Raw genomic sequence first — 22,595 nt, 5'->3', positions numbered from 1 at the left:
GGTAACACAGAAGTGAAAAACAAACAGCAGTAGCATTTGGTGGGAGATTTAAAATTGGTTTCCAATATGGTTTTTGGCAAACCAGATCTGGAAGTCGATTTTGAAAAATGTTTATAGAGGATTTTAAGCTTATTTTTGACTCTTACAAATATTGGCATGAAATATCAATACACACTGTTTATATATATAATACTTATAAATTGATTTTTACATTACAGGTAAGTAACTTCATTGGTATAATGTAATGGCAATGACACAAACTTCAATTGTTGATATCTTTCATTATTATGAATAAATTTCATTAAACTTTTATACAGTATGTTGCCACATGTATTCAAGATTTGAATATGTTCACTGTTTCATATGTTCAAGATTTGAATATGTTCACTATGTTTAAAATATGTAATTGTTTTTATGAATAATATATTTATAATTTTTGTCATTCACAACTGTGATGTGATTAACTTTATTGATATCTTCTATGATAAAATAAAAAATTAAAATTATATTGTAAAAAGTAAACCTAATATATATAACAAATAATAATGGATCTAGAGCAGGAGACTCCAAAGAAGTTATCAATCCCAGAGGTTGATAAGGCATTTTTGGGGTTGAGTGAAATGGTTCATTGAGGTGGAGTTTAGCAAATCCTCTTCCACGAGGATTACAGAATTGTGTTTGTTCTGAAAATTTGTTCAATCAATTTTGATTAAACTTTGCCATTTTCCATTAATTGCAACGAGAAATCCAAAAATGTAATAAAAAATGGGAACTTTGTTTTCGAGATATAAGGTTGTTTTGAAAGTGTGTGCAACAGTGATATCGCACAAATTGCATGACTTTGTCGTGTGATATTTCACAGTTGCTAACATCTTTTATGGGTTTTGCTATAGAGTTGAGTCTGTTCTTGAAATTTAAGGGACCATTTTTGATTAAACTTTGTCATTTTCCATTAATTGCTATGAAGAATCCAAAAATGTAATGAGGTCCATTTAAATGTAAAAAATAGGGATCAAGGGGTTTTGATATACAGAAAGGTTAAACTGACAATGCCCATGCTCTCTGACACAACTTAGTATGCCTAATTGAATTTAGGCTTAGGGGTCGAAAATAAAAACCATCTTGAGTGTGCCTAACAGAAAATAAGTGCAAAAACAAACAAAACATGAGAACAAAGTAATCAATGGTAACTACTTTGCTCTTGGATTGCTTCTCCATGTCAGCAAGTACAAGGATTGCCTCTTTTGTGGAGGCAAGTGCAAAGTTGACCTGTCCGCATCCATCAAGTACAAGGATGCAGACTCTTCTGTGCCTAACAAATGCAGGGATCACATCTTTCTTTTCTGCTTCATCTCAATTCTATCATGACACAACAAAGTTGTGCAATGTCATAGTTAAAAATTATTAGTCTAATGGGTTATGTATATGAGAATTTAAGATGATGTAAATTTGCACACTGTAAGTAGATCTTTTCTATGAAAACAGTGTATAGATGAATACCGGCTCAGTAGTTTTATGTTATTATTATTATTAACTATATTAACAAAGAGAGGCAGATCAATAAAAGGTTAAGGAAGGGGTTTACAGTCAAAAAATTTGGGACTTCTGATCTAGAATAATTCAGATAGGATATTTAGGATGATGAAGTTATTCTAAATTGTAAATATCCTATTTAATTCTTCTATTTTTAATATAAAAATGCTGAAAAGTTAAATTTCATAGTATTAACTTAGAAATACACTATTATTAAATTATTATCAAAAATTAATTGTAAATATATTAATTAATTTACAAGTTAATTTCCATTATCAAATATATTTCAATTTCATATATTAAATAATATCTAAAATCATTTAATGACACTTTTATAAAGAAAAGAACAAAACTGCTCAGAAAAAAAAGCAATAGAGAGGTTGAGGTCAAAGTTTTCATCGCAAAAACATGAACATCGAATGTTCAGCACCATCATCCTGAAAGCCTAAAAGTTGGACAATGGAATTTGGAATGTCAGTGGAATCATGCTTGACATTCCAAATGCCATTGCCAAACTTCTAGGCTTACAGGATGGCAGCACCAAATGTTTGACATTCACGTTTTCGCGATGAAGACGTCGGCCGCAACCTTGCTAATTTCTTTATCTTATGCTTTTCCTTTCCTGGTAATTTTTATTTTTTTCTGTCTTGAACAATCAGGACAAGGTTATGTTTTAAATTAATTTTTGAAATAATGCAGAAGAAGTATATTTGGAGTACAATAACAATTAAAATCACTAAATTGCAGTAATAAATTGTGAAATGTTTAACTGTTTACAAAATGTCGATTATGTTGCCAATTTAGCGAAAAAGTCGCAAAATTTGGTAAGTTTTTGCTTTAGTTGGCGCCTTTTTTTTTTTTGAAATTTAGCAATGGAGATTTTTCTAGTGTTTTTTTTAAAGTATATTTAGCTACATTTTAGAGATTTTTCACAAAATCAAAAAATTTCATAAAACTATTAAAATTTAATAAATTTCTTCATTTATATTATCTTTAATGTGCAATAATTATGTGCATGAGTCGCAAATCTTATTTTTAATAAGTGGCAACACTAATCAGAGCTTAAGTTTTCTTATCATGACCAAATATGGTAAACATTTGTAAAGGGAACGGAGCTTAATGGACATTATCGTTGTGATTAGCCGTAGCAGGTCCAATCCTGATTCAAATAGTTTGTCAATTTTCTTAAAGTTTGATAGTCATCATTGTTACATTCAAAATTTGGGAATCCTTATAAGTTACCTATCCCGCATCGTGACTCTCGTGAGTAACCAAGTGCTGTAATATAGTGTCATTTTGTGATATTATTTGCTATTATTTATTGGTATTGCAATTTATTATTTATTACCCTGTTATCAGTGAAAATGCCAAATGAAAGAAAATGCACTCAAAAATTTCGAATAGAATGGCTACGTGACAACAGGTATAAAAACTGGTTGCAGGAAATAAAAGGAGAAAATACAAAGTGTTGCTGTAAATATCATAACTGCATTTTGATAGCAAAAGTAAGTGATTTAGAAAAGCATAGGAAAACTCAAAAACATAAAAGCCGAGCCATTGTTTAGTATTCAGCGGAGTGCAAATATTCTTCCATTTATGAAAAGTTCAAATGTTCATAGAACAGAGGGAAATATGGCACTTTTTGTAGCAGAAAGTTGTCCTATAAGTCATGTAGACAAACTAACTAAATTCTGTACAACAAATTTTTCAGATAGCAAAAGTTGTAATAATCCGACTACTGGACGAACAAAATGTTCAGCCATAATTTCAAATGTTTTATCACCACATTTTAAGGAAAATTTAATAGTTCATATAGGTGATAGCAACTATAGTTTACTAATTGACGAAAGTAAGACATTTCAATTTCCAAGCTTTTGGGTATTGTAATTAGATATTACTCTCAAAATAAAAAATGCATAACTACAACTTTTTTAGATTTAGTACCACTTAAAGAGTGCAATGCCGATGCAATTTGTGAAGCAATTAAATTTTCCTTGAGAAATAATGCCTTGGATTTGCATAAACTCGTTGCAATTGGAACAGATAACGCTTCTGTAATGATAGGAATCAATAATGGTGTATATGCTAAACTCAAAGCTGAAGTACCTGCTTTGATTCTGGTACGTTGCCTCTGTCATTCATTACAATTAGCTATTTCCCATGCTACAAAAGAAGGCCTTCCAAGAAATATAGAATTTCTTATTAAAGAAACATTTAATTGGTTTTCTCATTCTGCGATTAGACAATCCAAATACAAGGAAGTCTATTCCTTGATGAATGATAGAAATGAACCATTGAAGTTAGTACAAAGTACTGAGACTCTTTGGATGTCAATTCAGACCGCTATTGATAGAATTTTGAAACAATGGAATGATTTAAAGGCAAATTTTAATTTGGCCAGAACAAACGAAAGATGTTATACAGCAGAAATTTTGTTCTCAATGTTTGACAATCAATGAAATTTCTTATTTCTTAAACCTGTACTTGATGAAGTTCAAAGATTAAATAAAATATTTGAATCTGAGAATAATGATCCTACGAAGTTGCTACAGGACTTGCTAAATTTAATAGAATCTTGTTGTTCTAAGATTGTTGTTCCAGAAACAAAAATAACAAATGATGTAGTGATTGAAAACCATTTAGCACTCAATCCATATTTGGGTTATCAGTTTGAAACTGAAATAAACAATTCTGCACTGTTAGATGAAGAAAAAAAAATATTCATAGTCACTGCATTGCCTTCCTTTTGTCTCTTATAAAACAACTTCGACAAAGGTTACCTGACAATATATCAATGTTGAAAACCATGACATCACTAAGTATTGACCATTGTCTCAACCCAATTAAAAGTGATATAATAAACCTTGCGAAAATGTTTTTCACTGACGATGCAGTATTAACTCGCATTGACTTTCAATGGAGGAAAATCCATACAATCCAGTGGAAAGAAACTTCCAGCACGATAAGCCTGTGGATGGAGGTAGCTCAATACAGAGATGCTGCCAGAGAAAATCCCTTTCAAGACTCGGTCAATTTTGTTTTAAAAATTCTTTTATTACCTCACTCAAATGCAGAAGTAGAGCGTTTATTTAGCCAGATGAATATTGTTAAGACCAAACTGCAGAATAGATTGAACATTATTTCACTCAGTAACATATTAGCGATTAGATATGGTTTGAAAAGATTAGGGAAATGCAGCTATGATTATGAATTGCCAGCAAATGTCATTCGAAACATAGGCACTTTAAAATCATATCAACATTTACAAGTTGAAGCAGGACCATCTTTTGAACACAATGAAGAAATTGAAGAAGTAATGGAATTTAGCAACAAATGGACTTTTTGAATAAAGTTAAAAATAGATTAATTAAAGGTAGGTTTTTATTTTTTGTTTAGCTATTTTTTTAGAGAATTTTAAAAATTTTTTAGCTATTTTTAGAGAGTTTTTTGTTTGCTTTTAACTACTTTTATTTTTTCCAGTTGGCAACCCTAATGTCAATGTAATATCAAAATACCATGAAAATGCATAAAATTTTTGGGGATACTCTAGATTACCACCTATGGAATTTCGGGTCTTTGAGTATATATCTGAACTCAGGAGACCGAGATGAGTTCAACGATATTCTACTTTTGACTGGAGACGAAAAATAATAAAGTTATCATACTTTTTTCCAGTGATCGCACGATGATAGGGAGTGGCGTCGCTTGCCATTAAAATTGCCTTTAGTAGATGTTTCCTCCCTTTTTTTACTTTGTTCAAGAACTACCGTGAATCAATAACTAGTGACGTTTAGCACATTGCGGCCTGCCGGCGGCTCCCCTCCGGGAGGTCAGTCGGGCCGCCATGTTCGCTGCCATAAGTAACATTAACCGAAATGGCAATCGCGCAATGATCGGAAGTCGCGTCGCTCTCTCCACTCTCGTATCGCGTGATTAACCCTACTGGAGATGACCGTAGTCCGATGTCATGGTTTGCAGACTTTACCGCAAGATGGCTGTACTAGCAACTATAGTGCTGTCTTCATGAGAGCATTAAAAAAAGTATGGTAACTTTTTTATTTTTCATCTCCGGTCCAAAAATAGGGTACCGTTGAACTCGTCTCGGTCCCCTGAGTTCAAATATATAATCAAAGTCCTGAAATTCCATAGGTGGTAATCTATACTACACCCAAATTTTCCACAACATTTTTATCTAAAAATAAAAATATTAAATTACAGTAACCAAAATTTATTCTTTGTTAAATAATGCTTTTTGTTATCCTTGATTAAGAGTAAATTTTGATTTGCAAAACCTAGTAGGTTTGAAAACTGCAAAACAATCAGAACAATTAAAAATATAACACAAAACACATAAAATAGAAAAAATGTAACTAATAATACAAGTAAAATAGGTTAATGTTACCTATGGTTCCAAGATGGCGGCTCGTCTGATTCCAGCAAAGAAACAGTGGGGACGCACATTCTAACCTAACCTATTCTAATAATTTTGTTGGTAATAATTATGGTAATTTATTAGAATAGGTTAGGTTGGGTTAGAACGTGCGTCCCACTGTTTCCTTGCTGGAATCAGACACAAGCCACCATCTTGGCTACCTAAGGTAACATTAACTGAGCAATTATTTATTGTGACATCATCACAATGTTCTCAATTCTTTTAGTAGTACCCCCTGTACATCATACTTTTCCTGTTAGCAATAGAGTCGTGCTGACCATCCAACTCAGTTCAGACAAAAATTTTTGAATTGAAATAATGTAACTTTCAGTAAAAACCAGAAGTTTGTATATAGTTAATAAGGGCCTTCTACCCCCAAGCATTACAAATCTGGTCTCAACTTTCATCTATCTAATTCTGTTCTCAAGATTAAGGAAGGCCAGACAGACACACAAACAGACAACAGTGGGAATTTATAAGTTTACAATTTGAAAACATTGTAGACCTATAAAAAATGTAAATATTTTATATGTTTAATATCAATTAATACTAGAAATAATCGGATTCACCTTTAGTTAAATTAGGTATTCGGCCTGTTTTAGTAGTAATATCAGCTGTTAAACCAGCAAATTGTTGTTCGAACGAATCCATTAACGACGCCATCTTGTATTCAGAACAGTTACGCCACCAGCGGACTACAATGTCACGTAATTCATAAAATAATCACAAAAATTTCGTTTAAGACATAATTATAGAGAAAAGTTTAGAATATTTTAAAACTAATATTAATTCATTATAATATAAATATTTAGAGCAAGTTTACGTTCGAGATTTCTGTAATTCACGAAAAACTCTTATACTGTACGTAGAAAATTATTATAACATAATAAATACGGAAAAACTTGATTATTTTCACTGAGTTGCTTTCTTTCATTTGGATGTTGTTTTAAAATGATTCGGAGCTTAATTATTGATTCATAGAACAAATTTCAGAATTTTGTTTTCGTATAAGCAAGCTCACCAGAAATTTGTAGAGATTCGGCAATGGCGTCAAAAATCAAGTTGCAATGCCATATTATCTGGCTTTATTGCTTTGATAAAATTAATGAGTCGACACATCGACTCTATTTACGAAATCAGTTCAGTGAATTAGCTTGCTCGAGAGTTATCCATCGCTAAGCTAGGTTCATACTATGATATCTTCGTGCAAGTTTTGTCAGAAATCACAAGACAAAGTCACACCAGCTGAACTTTATCATTTTTTAAACTCTTTCAGCTTTGTAAGAACAAAGAGAATCTTTTTTTTAGCAATCCCATTATGAGTTCGGCCAGGCCAACAATGGAACGGCCGAGTGGTGAGGGACATCCGGCCGGACCACCACCCGAAAAATTCTTGGAGATTTTTCGACCGTCCGGACTCGATTCCGGACCCCTCAGAGCGGTAGGCTGCCACCTTGGCCACTCGGCCATCCGGCCGGCTATAATAAAGGGTTAAAAGGATAACCGCGAATTCTGAATACACGTTTAAAAAAATAAAATAATAATAAAATTCTATATTGTGACAAGTACTGTACATTTTGACTTTTTTCCATTGTTCTTTACCGGAAGGCATCGCCACTTCCACCGGTTAGTGGATGTTCATGTTGTTAGATCAGGTGAAATTTCAGGTGTTCATATTTCAAAAGGCCTACGTTTTTCACTATAAATACTATCAGATTTGTATTTATAAGTACCGGCACCATTTACAATTGTCCTTTCCTTTGCTTTTGGGTGGGATAATTGTAAATGCCAAATTTTGTAGTTTCTACGGTAAACAGTCAAAATAGGGAGAAAAAAATTTTATTTGTTGGTTTTAGCTTAAAAACAAAGCTTTCAAAACAATAAAACTAAAAATCTAAAATTGTTGTGAGGAGACCGTTAAAGGTACCTCTCTGTAGTCGAAGTCGGCTAGATCGGTCAATCCGATCGCATCCACGAACAGGGTCGTCGTGGCGTTGAGTGGTATATTCTTGGATTGAAGAAGGAGTCTAAATGCCGTTATCACGTGTTTATTTACAGCTAAGTACAACTCTATATACAGAAAGTATAACAATGTCGATCGTGGAGACAAGGGTCGGAGCACACGAGACGGACGTCTGAACAGAAGCACGTCAAGCCAAAAAGTGGCTAACCACCATCCTGACGTCACGCCGGTTGGGGACGGTGGTCAGGCGCAGTGTTGCCGACCGCCGCAGTTGATTTCGTTTAAAGTAAAAAAGTACACTCAGGTAAAAATTCTACCTTACTAATTATATTTATTTTTACTAATTGTTATGCAAAATGATTCATTTAAGTTTTTCGAAACATTCGAATCAACTCACAAGGAGTACTTCGCTACATGAAAGTCGTGTAATACTTAGTACTTACATTTATTTGGTAGTTAAACACAAGCTATTTACCTACCTAAGAAAATATTTATCTATGGTCAATATTTCTAATTTTTTATAAGAAAGTAAAACACGGACTATTTGGCAAGCGGAGTGAAAGTGTAAAGCTGATTAGCAGTGACGTCATTGCGTTACGACAAACCTGCTGGTATCCTTGAGCTATGCATTGCTAGCGAACACTACGTTTTTTCTTTCAGTTACTAAACCGTTTTTCTTATTTGTTTCAATTAATATGCTTTTAGTAACAAACTGTAATAAATACATATATAATAAAACTATACAAATTTGAATTTCTCAGTTGAATTTCTATTTCAATTAAAAATTGTGTACAAAAGTGTTGTTTTTGTGAATTCAGTACTGTTTATTTATGCAAATTAACCTTTTTTCTTTAAAAGCCGAGAATTTTAATACTTAATTTCAGTTTTTTTCCCCCGCCAACCAGTAATTAAAGGTAGTAAAAAGAAAGTGCCTCCCGTAAAAATAAATAGAGCATTCTGTATAAAACAAAAACATTTATTCTAAATATAAAAACACGTTATTATTAACTAGCAATTATTTATTGTGACACTGTTACACTGCCGGGCTGCAATTTTTAATCATATTTTTAATTTATTTAACTTAAAATATATGCTATCCACCTCAAATTAGTAGTGGCTTTCTCTGTACTGTACAGTACATCATACCTTTCCTTTAAGGGGCCGTCAATAAATTACGTAAGGTATTTTGGGGTGGGTGGGGGTCAAAGATTTCTTACGATTTCTTACTCAGGGGTAGGGGGTAATAGCTCTCATCTTACGTAATATTCTTATTTTTATTTTTTGATGTCGTTGAGTGGTGGAATTTTGAATTTGGCTTTAATTTGGCGGTTTCTATTAAGAACGCTCGTTGTACTAAAGCCATCAAGTGTGACATGATAGAATAATAACGCTAGCAGACACATTTTTTTATCACGGGAGAAAGGCCGTGTAGTTGTTTCTATCTCTCTCTCTCTTTTTTTTATTTGAATAAGTGCACCACTCCTATGGGTGTATAACACTAAGTATACATAAACCGAAATACATCATACAAAGTAAACATAAAATTAGTATTCGGTTTTTAGTGAAAACTAAAATGTAAAACTAGAAATTAGAAATTATAAATATTTTATCTTCCATATTTTTGAACATAATTGTAAAAAGCATCAAACAGTGGCTTCTGAACAAGCTTATCGAGTGGATATGGCCACCTAAATCCAAGCGTAAAGATTTCTAATCTATATATATAATCGAGACAGAGTTGATAATAATAATAATAATAATAATAATAATCAGCGCAGAGCCCAAACGGTTAGGCGTTGAAAGTTGAAATTTGGTACACAGTTAGAATACGTCACGAGAACGCACACTAAGAAGGGATTTTTCGAAATTCCTCCCCAGCGGGGAGAGGGACAAGATTAAAGCTTAACAGTTCCATCAACAATGAAAGTGTTAAGTAACAATGTAATTGTTAAGAGAAAGCGACGTGCAAGATGCAGGTGCAGTTTTTTTCGTTTTTGCGGGAAATCGAACATGTTTTTAGACCCATCTAAAAATTCTCTAATTAGTCCGGAAACAGGGGGACCGAATTCTTGCATTCTGTGAAAACGGGTAAGGTTGACTATAACGTAATAATCTTAATCTTCACTATCGTTACTTTTGCCCGAGCAATGCCGGGCCTACCTGCTAGTTTCAGAATAAGTCTATCTTGATCGTAAATTGGACAATAATAGATCATATGGTGGACGGTGTCTAGGTTTTCTGGAGAGCAAAAGCAAGAGGCAGTTTCTGCCCGGTTATACATGCTCAATAAGTAGTTGAGCAGTAGCAAACGTTAAATCTCTAAGTGATGAGAACCTACATTCAACACTAAGAAGATAAAGTTTTGTTATTCTACCAGTTTTACTGCTCAACTATTATTGATTCCACTTTTGCATAGCGTTGTCATAAATATAATTTTAAGGCTGCTGCGTGAGAGAGGGATGTGAATGTAGTCCAAGTCAGTGTCCTTAGCAGCTGACTTAGCCTCAAAGTCTGCTTTTTCATTTCCTAGTATGTCAGTATGGCCACGAACAAACACAAAAATTATCTTATTTACAAGATTTTTAATATAGTGCTGGATGTATGTGATTTTATTGCTATTGCAATTGGGATCTAATAGAGCTTTTAGGACAGACCTAAGAATCACTGTAAATATTGATAGACAGAGTTTTGTTTGGTAGTGAAGTGGCCCACTGAACAGCTTGGTAGACAGCATCTTCTTCAGCTTGATATGTGGAGGTATCTGTACCTTCTAACATATTTTGAGCAAAATATGTCAGTTTGGAGGAAGATACAGATTCTTGAGCCGACATGAAGGGTGCTTTTGACCCATCTGTGTTGATATTAATGTCTGCATGGTTATCCATGGAGGAAGCAGATGACACCAAATGTACAGTACCCTGGGGGTAACCTTGTTTACAGGGTGATGATCAGAGATAGGGTAATTGTAATTTGGTAGCATTTGAACAGCCGTAGATAGGACTAGAGACTGTTGTAGAGCCTTGATGTTTGTAGTTCTGATGTAGTAGTTCAGAACCTTTTCTACAATACATAGTGGCAAAAGAAGGAGCTCTGCTAGAAATCCAGAGAGGCATTAGTAGAAACAGTTCTGCAGCACTTTGAAATTCTGATGGTAAACTGACGGAATGAGGTTTCTATTATCTCTTGTTTTATTTTGTATGACGTTTCTGTTTACAAGTGCACTAGCTGGTCGATTCGTCAATGTTTTTTTGCGTCATTTTGTGAAAATTAAAATTAATATAAAAATGAATATTATGACGTTGGTTAATGATAATAATAATAAAAAGATTGTTAATAATTAAAAAATAAAGTTCTTAAAATAAATTGTTCATTCGAATTTATTAAATTTTTATATTTTTAAATTTGTTCACAGTCTTTTAGGGGATACTATAGATTACTATCTATGGAATTTCGGGACTTTGAGTATATATCTGAACTGAGGGGACCAAGACGAGTTCAACGATACTCTACTTTTGGACCGGAGACGAAAAAAAAAGTTAAATAAAATAAAAGTTTATCATACTTTTTTCGGCGATCGCGCGATGATAGGGAGTCGCGTCGCTCTCCGCTAAGTCGGCCTCGCTATCGCGATCGGGAGTCCCGTCGCTTGCCGTTAAAATTGCCTTTAGTAGACGTTTCCCCCTTTTTTTACTTTGTTCAAGAACTACCGTGAATCGATCACTAGTTTAGCACATGACGGCGTGTGGTGGCGCCCATACGAGAAGTCAGTCGGGCCGCCATGTTCGCTGCCATAAGTAACATTAACCGAAATGGCGATCGCGCGATGATCGGAAGTCGCGTCGCTCTCACCGCTCTCGTATCGCGTGTTTAACCCAAGGTATATAGAGTGTTTAACCCTCCGGGAGATGACCGTAGTCCGACGTCATGGTTTGCAGACTTTACCGCAAGATGGCAGTACTAGCAACTTCGGTGCCGTCTTCATGAGAGCATTAAAAAAGTATGGTAAGTGAAAAAGTATGATAACTTTTTTATTTTTCATCTCCGGTCCAAAAGTAGGGTACCGTTGAACTCGTCTCGGTCCCCTGAGTTCCAATATATAATCAAAGTCCTGAAATTCCATAGATAGTAATCTATAGTACACCCGTCTTTTATAAATAATAGCGCGAGTACATATTAATTAACTAATTAATAATTATATAATTTGGACCTAAGGTTTTTAGGGTTTCATTAAAAAAATTTATTTTTGTTAAAATCTTTCTATAAAATTATGCCTAAATATTACGTAAGATAGGGAAGGGGAGGGGGATCAAAGAAAATATTACGGTTTCTTACACAGGGGTGGGTGGGGGTCCAGAATGGCTAAAATCGCCCTTACGTAATTTATGGACGGCCCCTAACAATAGAGTCGTGCCGGTCATCTATTAACTGCTTTCATGGAAAGTTTTGAATTGAAATAACATGATTTCCGGTTTGCATCGGAAGTTTGTATATAGTTAGTCGGGGCCATTAAGTTTTCCATATCTGGTCTCGTGTTTCATCTATTTAAATCCGTTCTCGAGATTAAGGAAGGAGAGACGGACGGACGACAGTGGGAATTTATAGGCTTACAATTTTCAAATTGCAGCCCAAAAACTCACGCTTTATGAAGTGCTCATTGCAGGCAATGTATTTACATTTATCATGTATGATTTGAATGTCATTTCGATTTTTGTTACTTAAATCCATTCAAATACAAATAGGCGTTTATGTGTATGTGTATTCTTGCGAAAAAAGAAAAATAATAATATTACGATCGTTGTATAAAATACAAAAATATTTAGTGTACTTTAAAACAGTTTCTTTTCGTATGTAGGCATTTTTTTTATAAGAAAGTTGGAGAAGCCCGTCCATACATGATTTCAACGTTCTACCAATTGTATTTGAAATGTAACCAAAGATTTTTCCTCACATGGTTTTATTAAAAATGTTGTATTGAGTTTTTGGAACATAAATATAAAGTTTTCCTTTATGAAAATCGGCCAATGATCGTTATAGGTCTATGGAAAGATATATTATACTAATATGTGCTATAAACACAAAATTGCTGAGTAAAACTTATCATACAGGCAGCGTCGTAACTAGTCTTTTGTGCTCCCGATGCGAGCTTCTGTAACTACGCCCCAAAACTATGATATAAAACTTGGTCCAGGTCATTTCTACGCCCCCCAAGGTCTACGCCCTGTGCCTGGGCACCGCTGGCACCGCCCTAGTTACGGCACTGCATACAGGAACACTATTAGATGAATAAAACAGTCTTTATTTTGTACAATGGAACGGATGTGCATTTCGGGTTGTTTGCCCCTCTTCAGTCCATATTGTACATTTCTTAAAATTGAAATGATATTTACATGTGACTACTGGAGTAACGAAGAATTTAAAACAACAGGGTAAAAAAGGGTGTAAAACTAGTATAGTACCGTAAAACGTAAAAGTTAAAACTTGCTTAAAACATTCCCAAAAAACAAAAGAAAGAACAAAAAGCAATCAAGTAGGCTTATGTGCTATGAAGTTTGGGTATTTAAAACTATGAGATGTTCTACCGAGAAAGTGCCAACTGGAGAGACGTTCTTTGGGTATGTTTGTATATGATACGATGAAAGAAAGAAACAGAAGAAACACAACAAAATGATAAATGATAGCTCTTGTTGTATGTCTCGTGTCCTAGACAGAAGCGCATTCATACTTCACGAAACTGCATTAAATCGCTCAGTGATTGGGCTGCAATTTGAAAAAAATTGTATACCTAGAAATTCCCACTGTTGTCCGTCCATCTGTCTTAATCTCGAGAACGGAGTTGAATGAAATCCGAGACCAGATATGGAAACCTTAGGGGCAGGAGGCCCCGACTAACTATATATGAACTTCCGCTGCAAACCGGAAATCATGTTATTTCAATTCAAAACTTTTGCTGAAAGCAATTAATAGATGACCGGCACAACAGAGTCGTGCTGGTTATCTATTAACCCGCCCCATTGTGGGCCTGGACGAATCCGTAACGGGCTTGCTAAAAAGAGGCCCTCTTGGTACCCACAGAGCGGAAAGAGTTTTGAAAAAAGGAAAAAAAATGTTCACAATAAGTAATTGCTCGTTTAACCTGCTGTTTTTCATTTTAACAATTACGATCAAAAATATATTATTGCACTTTATTGGTGTTAGAAAAATGTTACCCGGAATAATAAAATAATAAAACAAGTATTTTCTTTAAAAATAAGCATATTTAATATTTATTTTAAATAAATAATTCTGATAATAAGAAAAACCAGTTTGTTTTCCTGTATTAATTCCTGAGATTATATAACTTTTTCTATTTCATTATTAATAAATAAGAAATATTTTGTAAAAGTTTAAGAATATTATAATTTAATTAGTGTACAGAATTGTTGTTAAGTAAAACGTGATAAAGAGCAAGTGAATGGGGAATTAAAAGCATTTTTTTTAATGTATTTATAACATTTTATTCTTAGTTATATAATATGCCTATAAATATTGCCAGTTTATTTAATGAAATATATAAAAATATTTTAAAAACATCCAAATTATTCAAATAATTTCATTATTTTAATGCAAAAGTTGACAATATATTTATTGGGCTGCAATTGTAACCTATAAATTCTCATTGTCGTTCGTCCATCTGTCCTTTTTTAATCTCGAGAACGGAGATAGATGCGTAAAATTCAAGACCAAATATAGAAAGATTAAGGTCAAGAGAACCCGATTAACTATATACGAACTTCCGAAACTGCAGCCCGGCATTGTGACTATTTGAAACACACGATTACATAAGAAATGAATTCAAAATGATTTTTCTTTTAGTAAGAGTTTCACTACATAAATATTCAGATCGAACAATTTTTTTTATATTAAAAAAAATTATATTGATGACTTGTTTAAATTAATTTTATAATAATGAAAGTTCTTATAATTATGTAAATAAGTCGTAGGCGATCTTTTATTAGAATATAAGCCGGTCGCTTTTACGCAGAATGTATGATGTAAAGAAGGAAAAATTTTATTTTATTTTTTCTCCTAATTGTTACTAAATAAATACACTTGCTATTATATAAGTTGTGTTTAATTTTAATTAAAAATTGTAAAAAAATTACAAGTAAACTGGATAGGAATGAAAAAAACGGATTAATTTTAGTAAAAAAAATTAATCAGATTAATATCGTAGATGGAAGATAATTTGATTCGTTGCGATTTATAAATGTATTGATTTTAACGTACAGGATTAAATTTTTAATGAATATTTTAAACAGAAAATATAGGCTATATATTATATTTCAATATCATTAAGTATTAACCTTAAGAATAATACTATATAAACATAAAAATACTCATTTGTGACGTCATTAAGTAGCTTAAGCAATAAGATAATGATTATTTAATTAAATTGAGTATGTCTCTCAACTAATTTTCTACTTTAAAATTATAAATTACTTCAAAATATAAATGCTATGTAAATAATTTTTATTAAGCTCTCACAAACCTTAATTAAACTTAATTACTTTTTCCATTATAAAATATAATTATATTATTTGATCTTAAAATAAGAAAAAATGAAATAATGTAATATTTTTCCTATATTTTTATTTAAAGAATAAATCTTATTCATTAACAAAGTTATTATTATTTTTTCTCCCTTTTCTTTCTTTTTTTTTTAATAAAAAAATCATTGAAGGAAACTATTGATTTTTATTATAATTAAATGAAGTTTTAATTATCATAAAAACAATAATTACTTAGTGTTTTTGTTATTTTGATAATTAATGACCTTTAAAATGTTTACATCGATTAATTATTTTTATTATATTTTTAATACTTAATTAGTTTACGACTGAATTTTTTAATATTTTTAATAACTGTAAAAATATGAAAATTTCAAATCACAAAATTAATGATATACTGTAAAGTTTACTTTTTATTACACTCAATTAAAATTTAAATTATTTAATTGAGTATAATAAAAAGTAAATACATTAATGTTGATAAAAGTCATAACAATAATTTGCTTATTTCAAGCAATCTTTTTATTATAAATTATTGTATATAATCAATTTTTTCTAGGCATTTTTTAGAAAAAATAAAATAAATAATGATATATTACAATTTTAAAAATTGTAATATATCTAAATTAATAAAATTTTATAATATTAAAGTTAAATTTGTAAAATATATATTAAAAAAATAGAATAAATTTGTAAATATTTACAAAATATTAAACAAAAATCATTATACATATATGTATTTAATAATAAAATATATAAAAATGATTACGATTATTTTTCTTTATTACATTTTTCAATTTGTTTATATTAAAGTCAAGTAAAAAATATCAAGGGATTCATCTTTCTAAATTATATAAATTTGAAATACTTTGCAAATATTATTATTCTTTTATATCCGAAAATAATATTAAAATCTTAAAATGAAAGATATTATATATATATATATATATATTCATTCCCCATTTTGTAATATATAATAAATTGGTTAGTTAATTAATTTCTTTTATAAAAATAATTTTTTTTATATCAGCGTGGTGTATTAATTTTTCTATATAATAAATATTGAAGAAGATAATATTAAAATTAATTATAATACTAAGTTTTATGTAAAAACTGAATGGAAAGAGAGAGAGAGAGATGATGTTTTGATAAGTAAACTTGATATTTTACTGTATCATATAGGCCAGATTATTGACATAAAAATCTAAAAATGCTATAAGTACAATATCGGTTTTATATATAAAAAAATTATATACTGTATTGTATTTATTGTATAGTTTAATATGTTTTTTAATAATTTATTGAATTAATGTTAATACTCGATATTCATCAAAAATTTATATTAAACGCAATAAATCAATATTTCGAATACAAAACATTATTTTTTAAATATAAATATTCAAAATATTTATATATTTAATTTTGAATATTATTAAAGGCTTTCTTCTTCGCCAGGGTCGTACATCGTCGTACATCATTTTAAACAAATTTGCCAAAATATTAATAAAGCCACTTTGTTGATGTTCAGTATGTCGTGGTCATATCTTCATCCAAACAGTATCTTAGCGACCAAATCAATAACGGTATCGTGTGACATATGAGAGTAATGCATTTTTTCTTCTGTTTTGTTAAACCTCTCTGATAAATTGATATACTACAGACAACAAAAGCTACAGATTCATCTTTTAAAAGCAACGTTTAAGAACTTAAGAATTTTACAACTTTAATTATGGTAACACTTGTAAGAACGTAAACACTTACAACGATGAATCTGAGAACTGGAAAATTTTCTGCTTTTTTTCCCCACTAACATCAAAAACGATTACTCGATTTGTAAAGTGCAGTGATGTAAGATTATTGCCTGAGAAACGACAGAAACATAACAACATTGGATTGCGACAATCAATGCTGACATATAACACATTTGGGATAGTTTCATAACTGTTTTTTTTTTTTCTTCTTCTTCTTCTTTTTTGAAGATTTTTTTTCTATTTGAAACACTAAACAGTGCTACAGAGTTGTTGATGGAATTGGATACATACATATACATATATATATATATATATATATATATATATATATATATGTATTCCAATTCCATCAACAACTCTGTAGCACAGTTATATAAATATATATATATTTATATAACAGTGCACTCTGTAGCACTATAAATATATATATACAGAATTCAAATTTACAGCTTTTTTATTTATATTTTTGGAACAAAATACTGTATATCTAACTAATAACGTAAATAAATTGCTTTAATAACGAAGATATAATTAAAAATTAATTAAATTTATGTATAAAAACATTCGAAATTGTCATTAACAATATTTATTATTATTATTATTATTAAATTAATAATTAAAAAAAAGGTTATTGTTATAAGTAAAGAAATTTAGTCTGTTAACGAGTAAATATAATTAACGAGCGTTTATTTATTGAAATCGTCACAATTTTTAATCATATTTTTAATTTATTTAATTTAAAATAAATGTTCTCCACCTCAAATTGGTAGTGGCTTGCCGATGTACAGTACATCATACTTTAACTAGAGTCGTGCCGGTTATCTATTAATGCTTTCAGGGAAAAACTTTTGAACTAAAATAATGTGTATATAGTCAATCAGGCCTCCTATTCCTACAGTTTCCATTTCTGGCTTCGGATTTTATCTACCTAATTCCGTTCTCAAGATTAAGGAAAGACGGACGGACGGACGGACGGACGACAGTGAAAATTCAAATTCAAAAAATTTTGAATTTGAATTTTGTGTTCCAATGATAGAATTTTAATTCAAATGTATTCTAAACCTGAAGATGGCCTGTGAATCAGGCTGAAAACGTTTGTTTGTTTTAAATAAATTTATATTTCTCGGCAAGAATAAGGTGTTAAGTGTATGCATATGTATATTTTGCTGAGTGCTTTGTGATATTTTAATAAATAACATATAAATTTATTTTAATTAATTAATTATATATTTTTATAAACTATATTTATATAAAAATAATAATAACTTTTTTGTAACTAAACAAAACGGTTTTCTTTACAAGATAAATATTAAACTTTTACTGCTGATACTGTTTAATTCTGTCCAAAGAGAAAATGGACGTATAGGGAAAATTTTATGTGATAATTTTATTTTATCAAAACCCGTATCTGTATTAAAGGAATTAGCAGTAAATAGAAAATAATCCTCTTACTTTCTAGAGTTTTCATTTTAGTTTTCATCATCCTCGCATTTAATAACCTACGAAACTTAATGTATGAATAGGCCCACTAATACCATCTTCAGTTACTTATTAGTAAAGTTTAAGGAGTGATGCTGCCAAGATTTTACTTTTAATAAAAATTTACTTTATATTGTATTTTTTTAAATATTTTTTTATTTGATTGAAATTAATGTAATCTAAGCGGATATGAATTTTAAACACATTTGCATATTCATTTTTAGAATTTTTAAGATGACTTTGTAGTTAGAAAATTCGCAAGAAAAAGTAATAATAATAATTTAATGTTACACTTATTACTATACGAAGAAGAATAAAGAATTGAAAATTTAATTTAAAAGCTCTCTTGTTCTAGATGCGAAAACATTTATTTTTAATGGATTAATGCGTTTTCCTCCATTCATAAAAATCAAAATAGAATACTTTAGTAATAAATGTCGTTTTACATTTATAAATTATTTACGTCGACCTAAAAACGAATTGCGCATTATACAAGGGTGAAATTAATAAAAATAAATTAATTCTTCAAATATTATTTGCACGAATTAATAAATTACGCTGATAGAAAGAGCTATATTATGTAACTACATTACATGATATACATTGATCTAGAATAAGGAGGTGGTGCATATAATTCATTGACGCACTTGATAGAAAAAACTAGTCTAATAGGATTATATATAATTATTTATACAAGATAAAAGAATTAAATAAAATAAACAAAATAATTATTTAAAGACAAAAATCTTTCAAGATTGTTAATGAGAAACAACAACGAATTTACATCAAAACAGATGTTTACTGACAGCCATTATTTTCATTAGCATAGAAGAAAATGGATCTAACTTATCACGAAGCTGTCCAGACACGATAGATAAGGTTTCTACCGTAATTACCCAATTTAAATTTTGAATATTCACAAGATTGTTTGAACTCTGACCTCTTTCATGAACTTAGGTTCAATGACCGTTTAAAATGTATCTTCAAGTGAAACGAAGCAATTTCTAGTACTCATACGAGGATAATAAATTAATGACATGGCTGCACCACCATTATAAAGTAGGATACGCTGATTCTAACACTAGTTATGCATGCTACTTAAGTATACGACTTGTTATCGTACAGCGAAGCACGAAGGTTTACCTGTAAATTTTTTCTCTAAAAATGTTTTTGCACGAATTTCGAACAGTTTCAAATTACTATTATTTTAAATATCCTCAATGTTATCAATCACCTTTCACTTGAACGTAGACAAAACTTTTGAAAACATTGAAGTCGACTATTAATCTGCAATTAAATCTCTCAAAAATTCCTATTTTTATATATTTTTAGCTAACTTTATTCGATGGAAATCATCAATTTACCGTAGCGAGAAGTATTTAATCAAATTTAGATAATTATTTTTAAAAAGACGAATTTCTGACAAGTGCGTGGCATGTATCAAGTGTCAAGTAAACTTGGGGCATGATTAATTACTTGACAAATTAATTGGCCCCGTTAAATGGACTACAGGTAATTACACTAATTAACATTAGTAAGTTTTAAGAAGAAAAAAATTGTTATAGATGGATGCATTAAAGATTATATTCTGTTTATTTACAATTAGCTCGAAATTTAATGAAGATTGTGGACTATTTGAAGAAGAAACAAATCGATTATGTGACCGCAAAGTTATAATTACAGCGGTATTTACTACTGCTGCTTCTTAAGTAAATAACTAAATTTTCAATTTACTCTATCTAAATAATATAATTTGAGAGTTTAAAAATTAATAATATAAATATTATTCTCTTTAGAACAACTTTTGTAATATAGTAATTACACTTTACAATTTGATGTAATCAACTAAATGGTTATATCCAGTTTCAATTTTCTTAAATCCTCGATATCTCCGATATTGAGAAAAATAAAGATAATTCTAAACTCATAAATCCTTTTTTATGACATTTAAAAATAGTTTAATCGATCGTGAATTAGAAGTAAAATTTATATTTAATTAATTGTTAACTTTCAAGTTTAGTATATTTTAAGGTAATCAGTCTGTCGCGTCTTAAGGCGCCATATTGGATTGAGAACGCGACACGCGTCGCGACAAGAACAAATTTAATGCATTTCTTGAAGTGAAAGGAAAGAAAAAGAAAGGAAGGAAGGAAGGAAAAAGACAGAAAAAAAAGGTACTTTAGAAAAAGAGATGTCTAATATAATTTAAAAGAAACGACACAATTTATGAAAGTAAAAATAAATCTCTGCTGTCAATTTTTTTTCCTCTTTAATTTAAAGAATATATATATATATATAAAACTTTCTCTTATAAATTCCTTTCTTTATTTTAATTTGCATAAGTATGCTTTAAATATATTTTTTTCTTAACTCGAAATTCTTTTCTTAATAATAACTTTTATGCAGAAAAAAAAGGTACAAATTCCACAAAATATTTAAAACTATTTCATTTTCAAAAGAGACGGTTAAATGAACGATATTTCTATTCCCTTAAAAATAAAAGGAAATTCATCACAATAAATAGAACTCATTTAAAGTTTTTCACAATAAAATTATTCAATTTTATTTAAAAATTTTTACAATTTTTAAATTAAACTTTTATTATAAATTGATAAATTTTATAAGAGAATTATTATGTTTTCTAAACAATTTCAGAATGAAAGCTAAACAGGAAATTGAAGATGACTATTTTTTTTTCATCTTTATATAAAGATAAAAATTGTTTTTTTTTTTTATTTTTTTATTTGTATTCCCCCCGTCTTGACTCCTGAGACTCCAATCAAGTTTAAAGTGCCTGGAGCTGTCTTACTATGAAAGTACAACGCGTACTGATCTCTTCTCGACCAATTTACTCCATTTAATCATGGATACACTCTTGTACTTCTCTTGCATCGATGTAAAAAAAGCGTTAATTAATTTTTTATTTTACGTGAAGACTTTATAAGGTCATAACTTAAACAAAATTTTTTTTGTCATAATCCTATTTTTAATGAGCTTCAGTCAGCGCTGTTTTTTTTCAGGATTTTTATTTTTGTTAGTGGTAAACTTTTTTAATTAGAACTAAGATTTTGTTTTTATAATAATTTTCGGAAGAAGATTATGATATAAACAAAACAATTTCGTTATAAATTATTAAATTAAAATATTATTTAAAAAATTTTTATATTTAATAGTTAAAATTCAGATTATGGTAAAATTATCTGTTATAAATTTCCATATAAGACTGTTTACGGGTAATTATTGTTTTATATATTTTTTAAAAAAACCTCATTTCACTTTATTATCTTTTCTGTTACCATAAAAATTATTTAATAAAATTATATTATAGTTTAAAACTCAGTTTAATACTTCAAATGATGAGTAAAGCTGAACATTATATTAAAATCATCTTACAATTCTCTAAATGATTATTATAGATTCGGATTTATTAAAGTCATATTTAATGATAATTAAGCAGGTTTTAAATTATATTAAGTAAGTCACAATTGGAAAATAATCTTCGCATTATTACATGGGATGATATTTAATCATTATTAAGAGAGATTTATTTAATTAACTTCCATAAAAAAATTGTTAAAAAAATAGAAATAATAAAATTCATTTTTCTAACTTTAACGCGAGAGATTGTCTTTGATAATCATTATATGAAAAATCACTATATTATTATTTTTGTCAGGTTTTAAACTTTAATATTTATTTATTATATTGCAAGCTTTAAAAGATTTTGAGTTTTAACTGATTTAAAAATAGTTTTATTGACATAAATTCTTCCTTAGTTGATGTGTTGCATGGGATTACATACACACCCAAATCAAAAAGGTTTTCTTACACATACCAATTTATGGCCTTGCAAATATATATATTTAAGATAACGTTTTATTTATGTAATA

The 22,595-nt window shown here is 30.0% G+C and overlaps 1 protein-coding gene across 1 annotated transcript in view; it reads right to left on the bottom strand.

Moving 5' to 3' along the window:
* Vti1a (Vesicle transport through interaction with t-SNAREs 1a) overlaps positions 1-6,648 on the bottom strand; it is a 36,543-nt gene extending 29,895 nt beyond the window's left edge. The window contains exon 1 of the mRNA XM_067277290.1: positions 6,535-6,648. Within this exon, the coding sequence (XP_067133391.1) occupies positions 6,535-6,628 (94 nt within the window). The 5' untranslated portion in view covers positions 6,629-6,648. The remainder of the gene's footprint in view (positions 1-6,534) is intronic.
* Between the last annotated feature and the right edge of the window lie 15,947 nt (positions 6,649-22,595).

The sequence above is a fragment of the Centruroides vittatus genome, unplaced genomic scaffold (assembly GCF_030686945.1).
Source record: "Centruroides vittatus isolate TY-2023 unplaced genomic scaffold, ASM3068694v2 contig_742, whole genome shotgun sequence".
Taxonomy (NCBI): domain Eukaryota; kingdom Metazoa; phylum Arthropoda; class Arachnida; order Scorpiones; family Buthidae; genus Centruroides; species Centruroides vittatus.
This window is presented reverse-complemented; position numbering and strand designations above follow the sequence as displayed.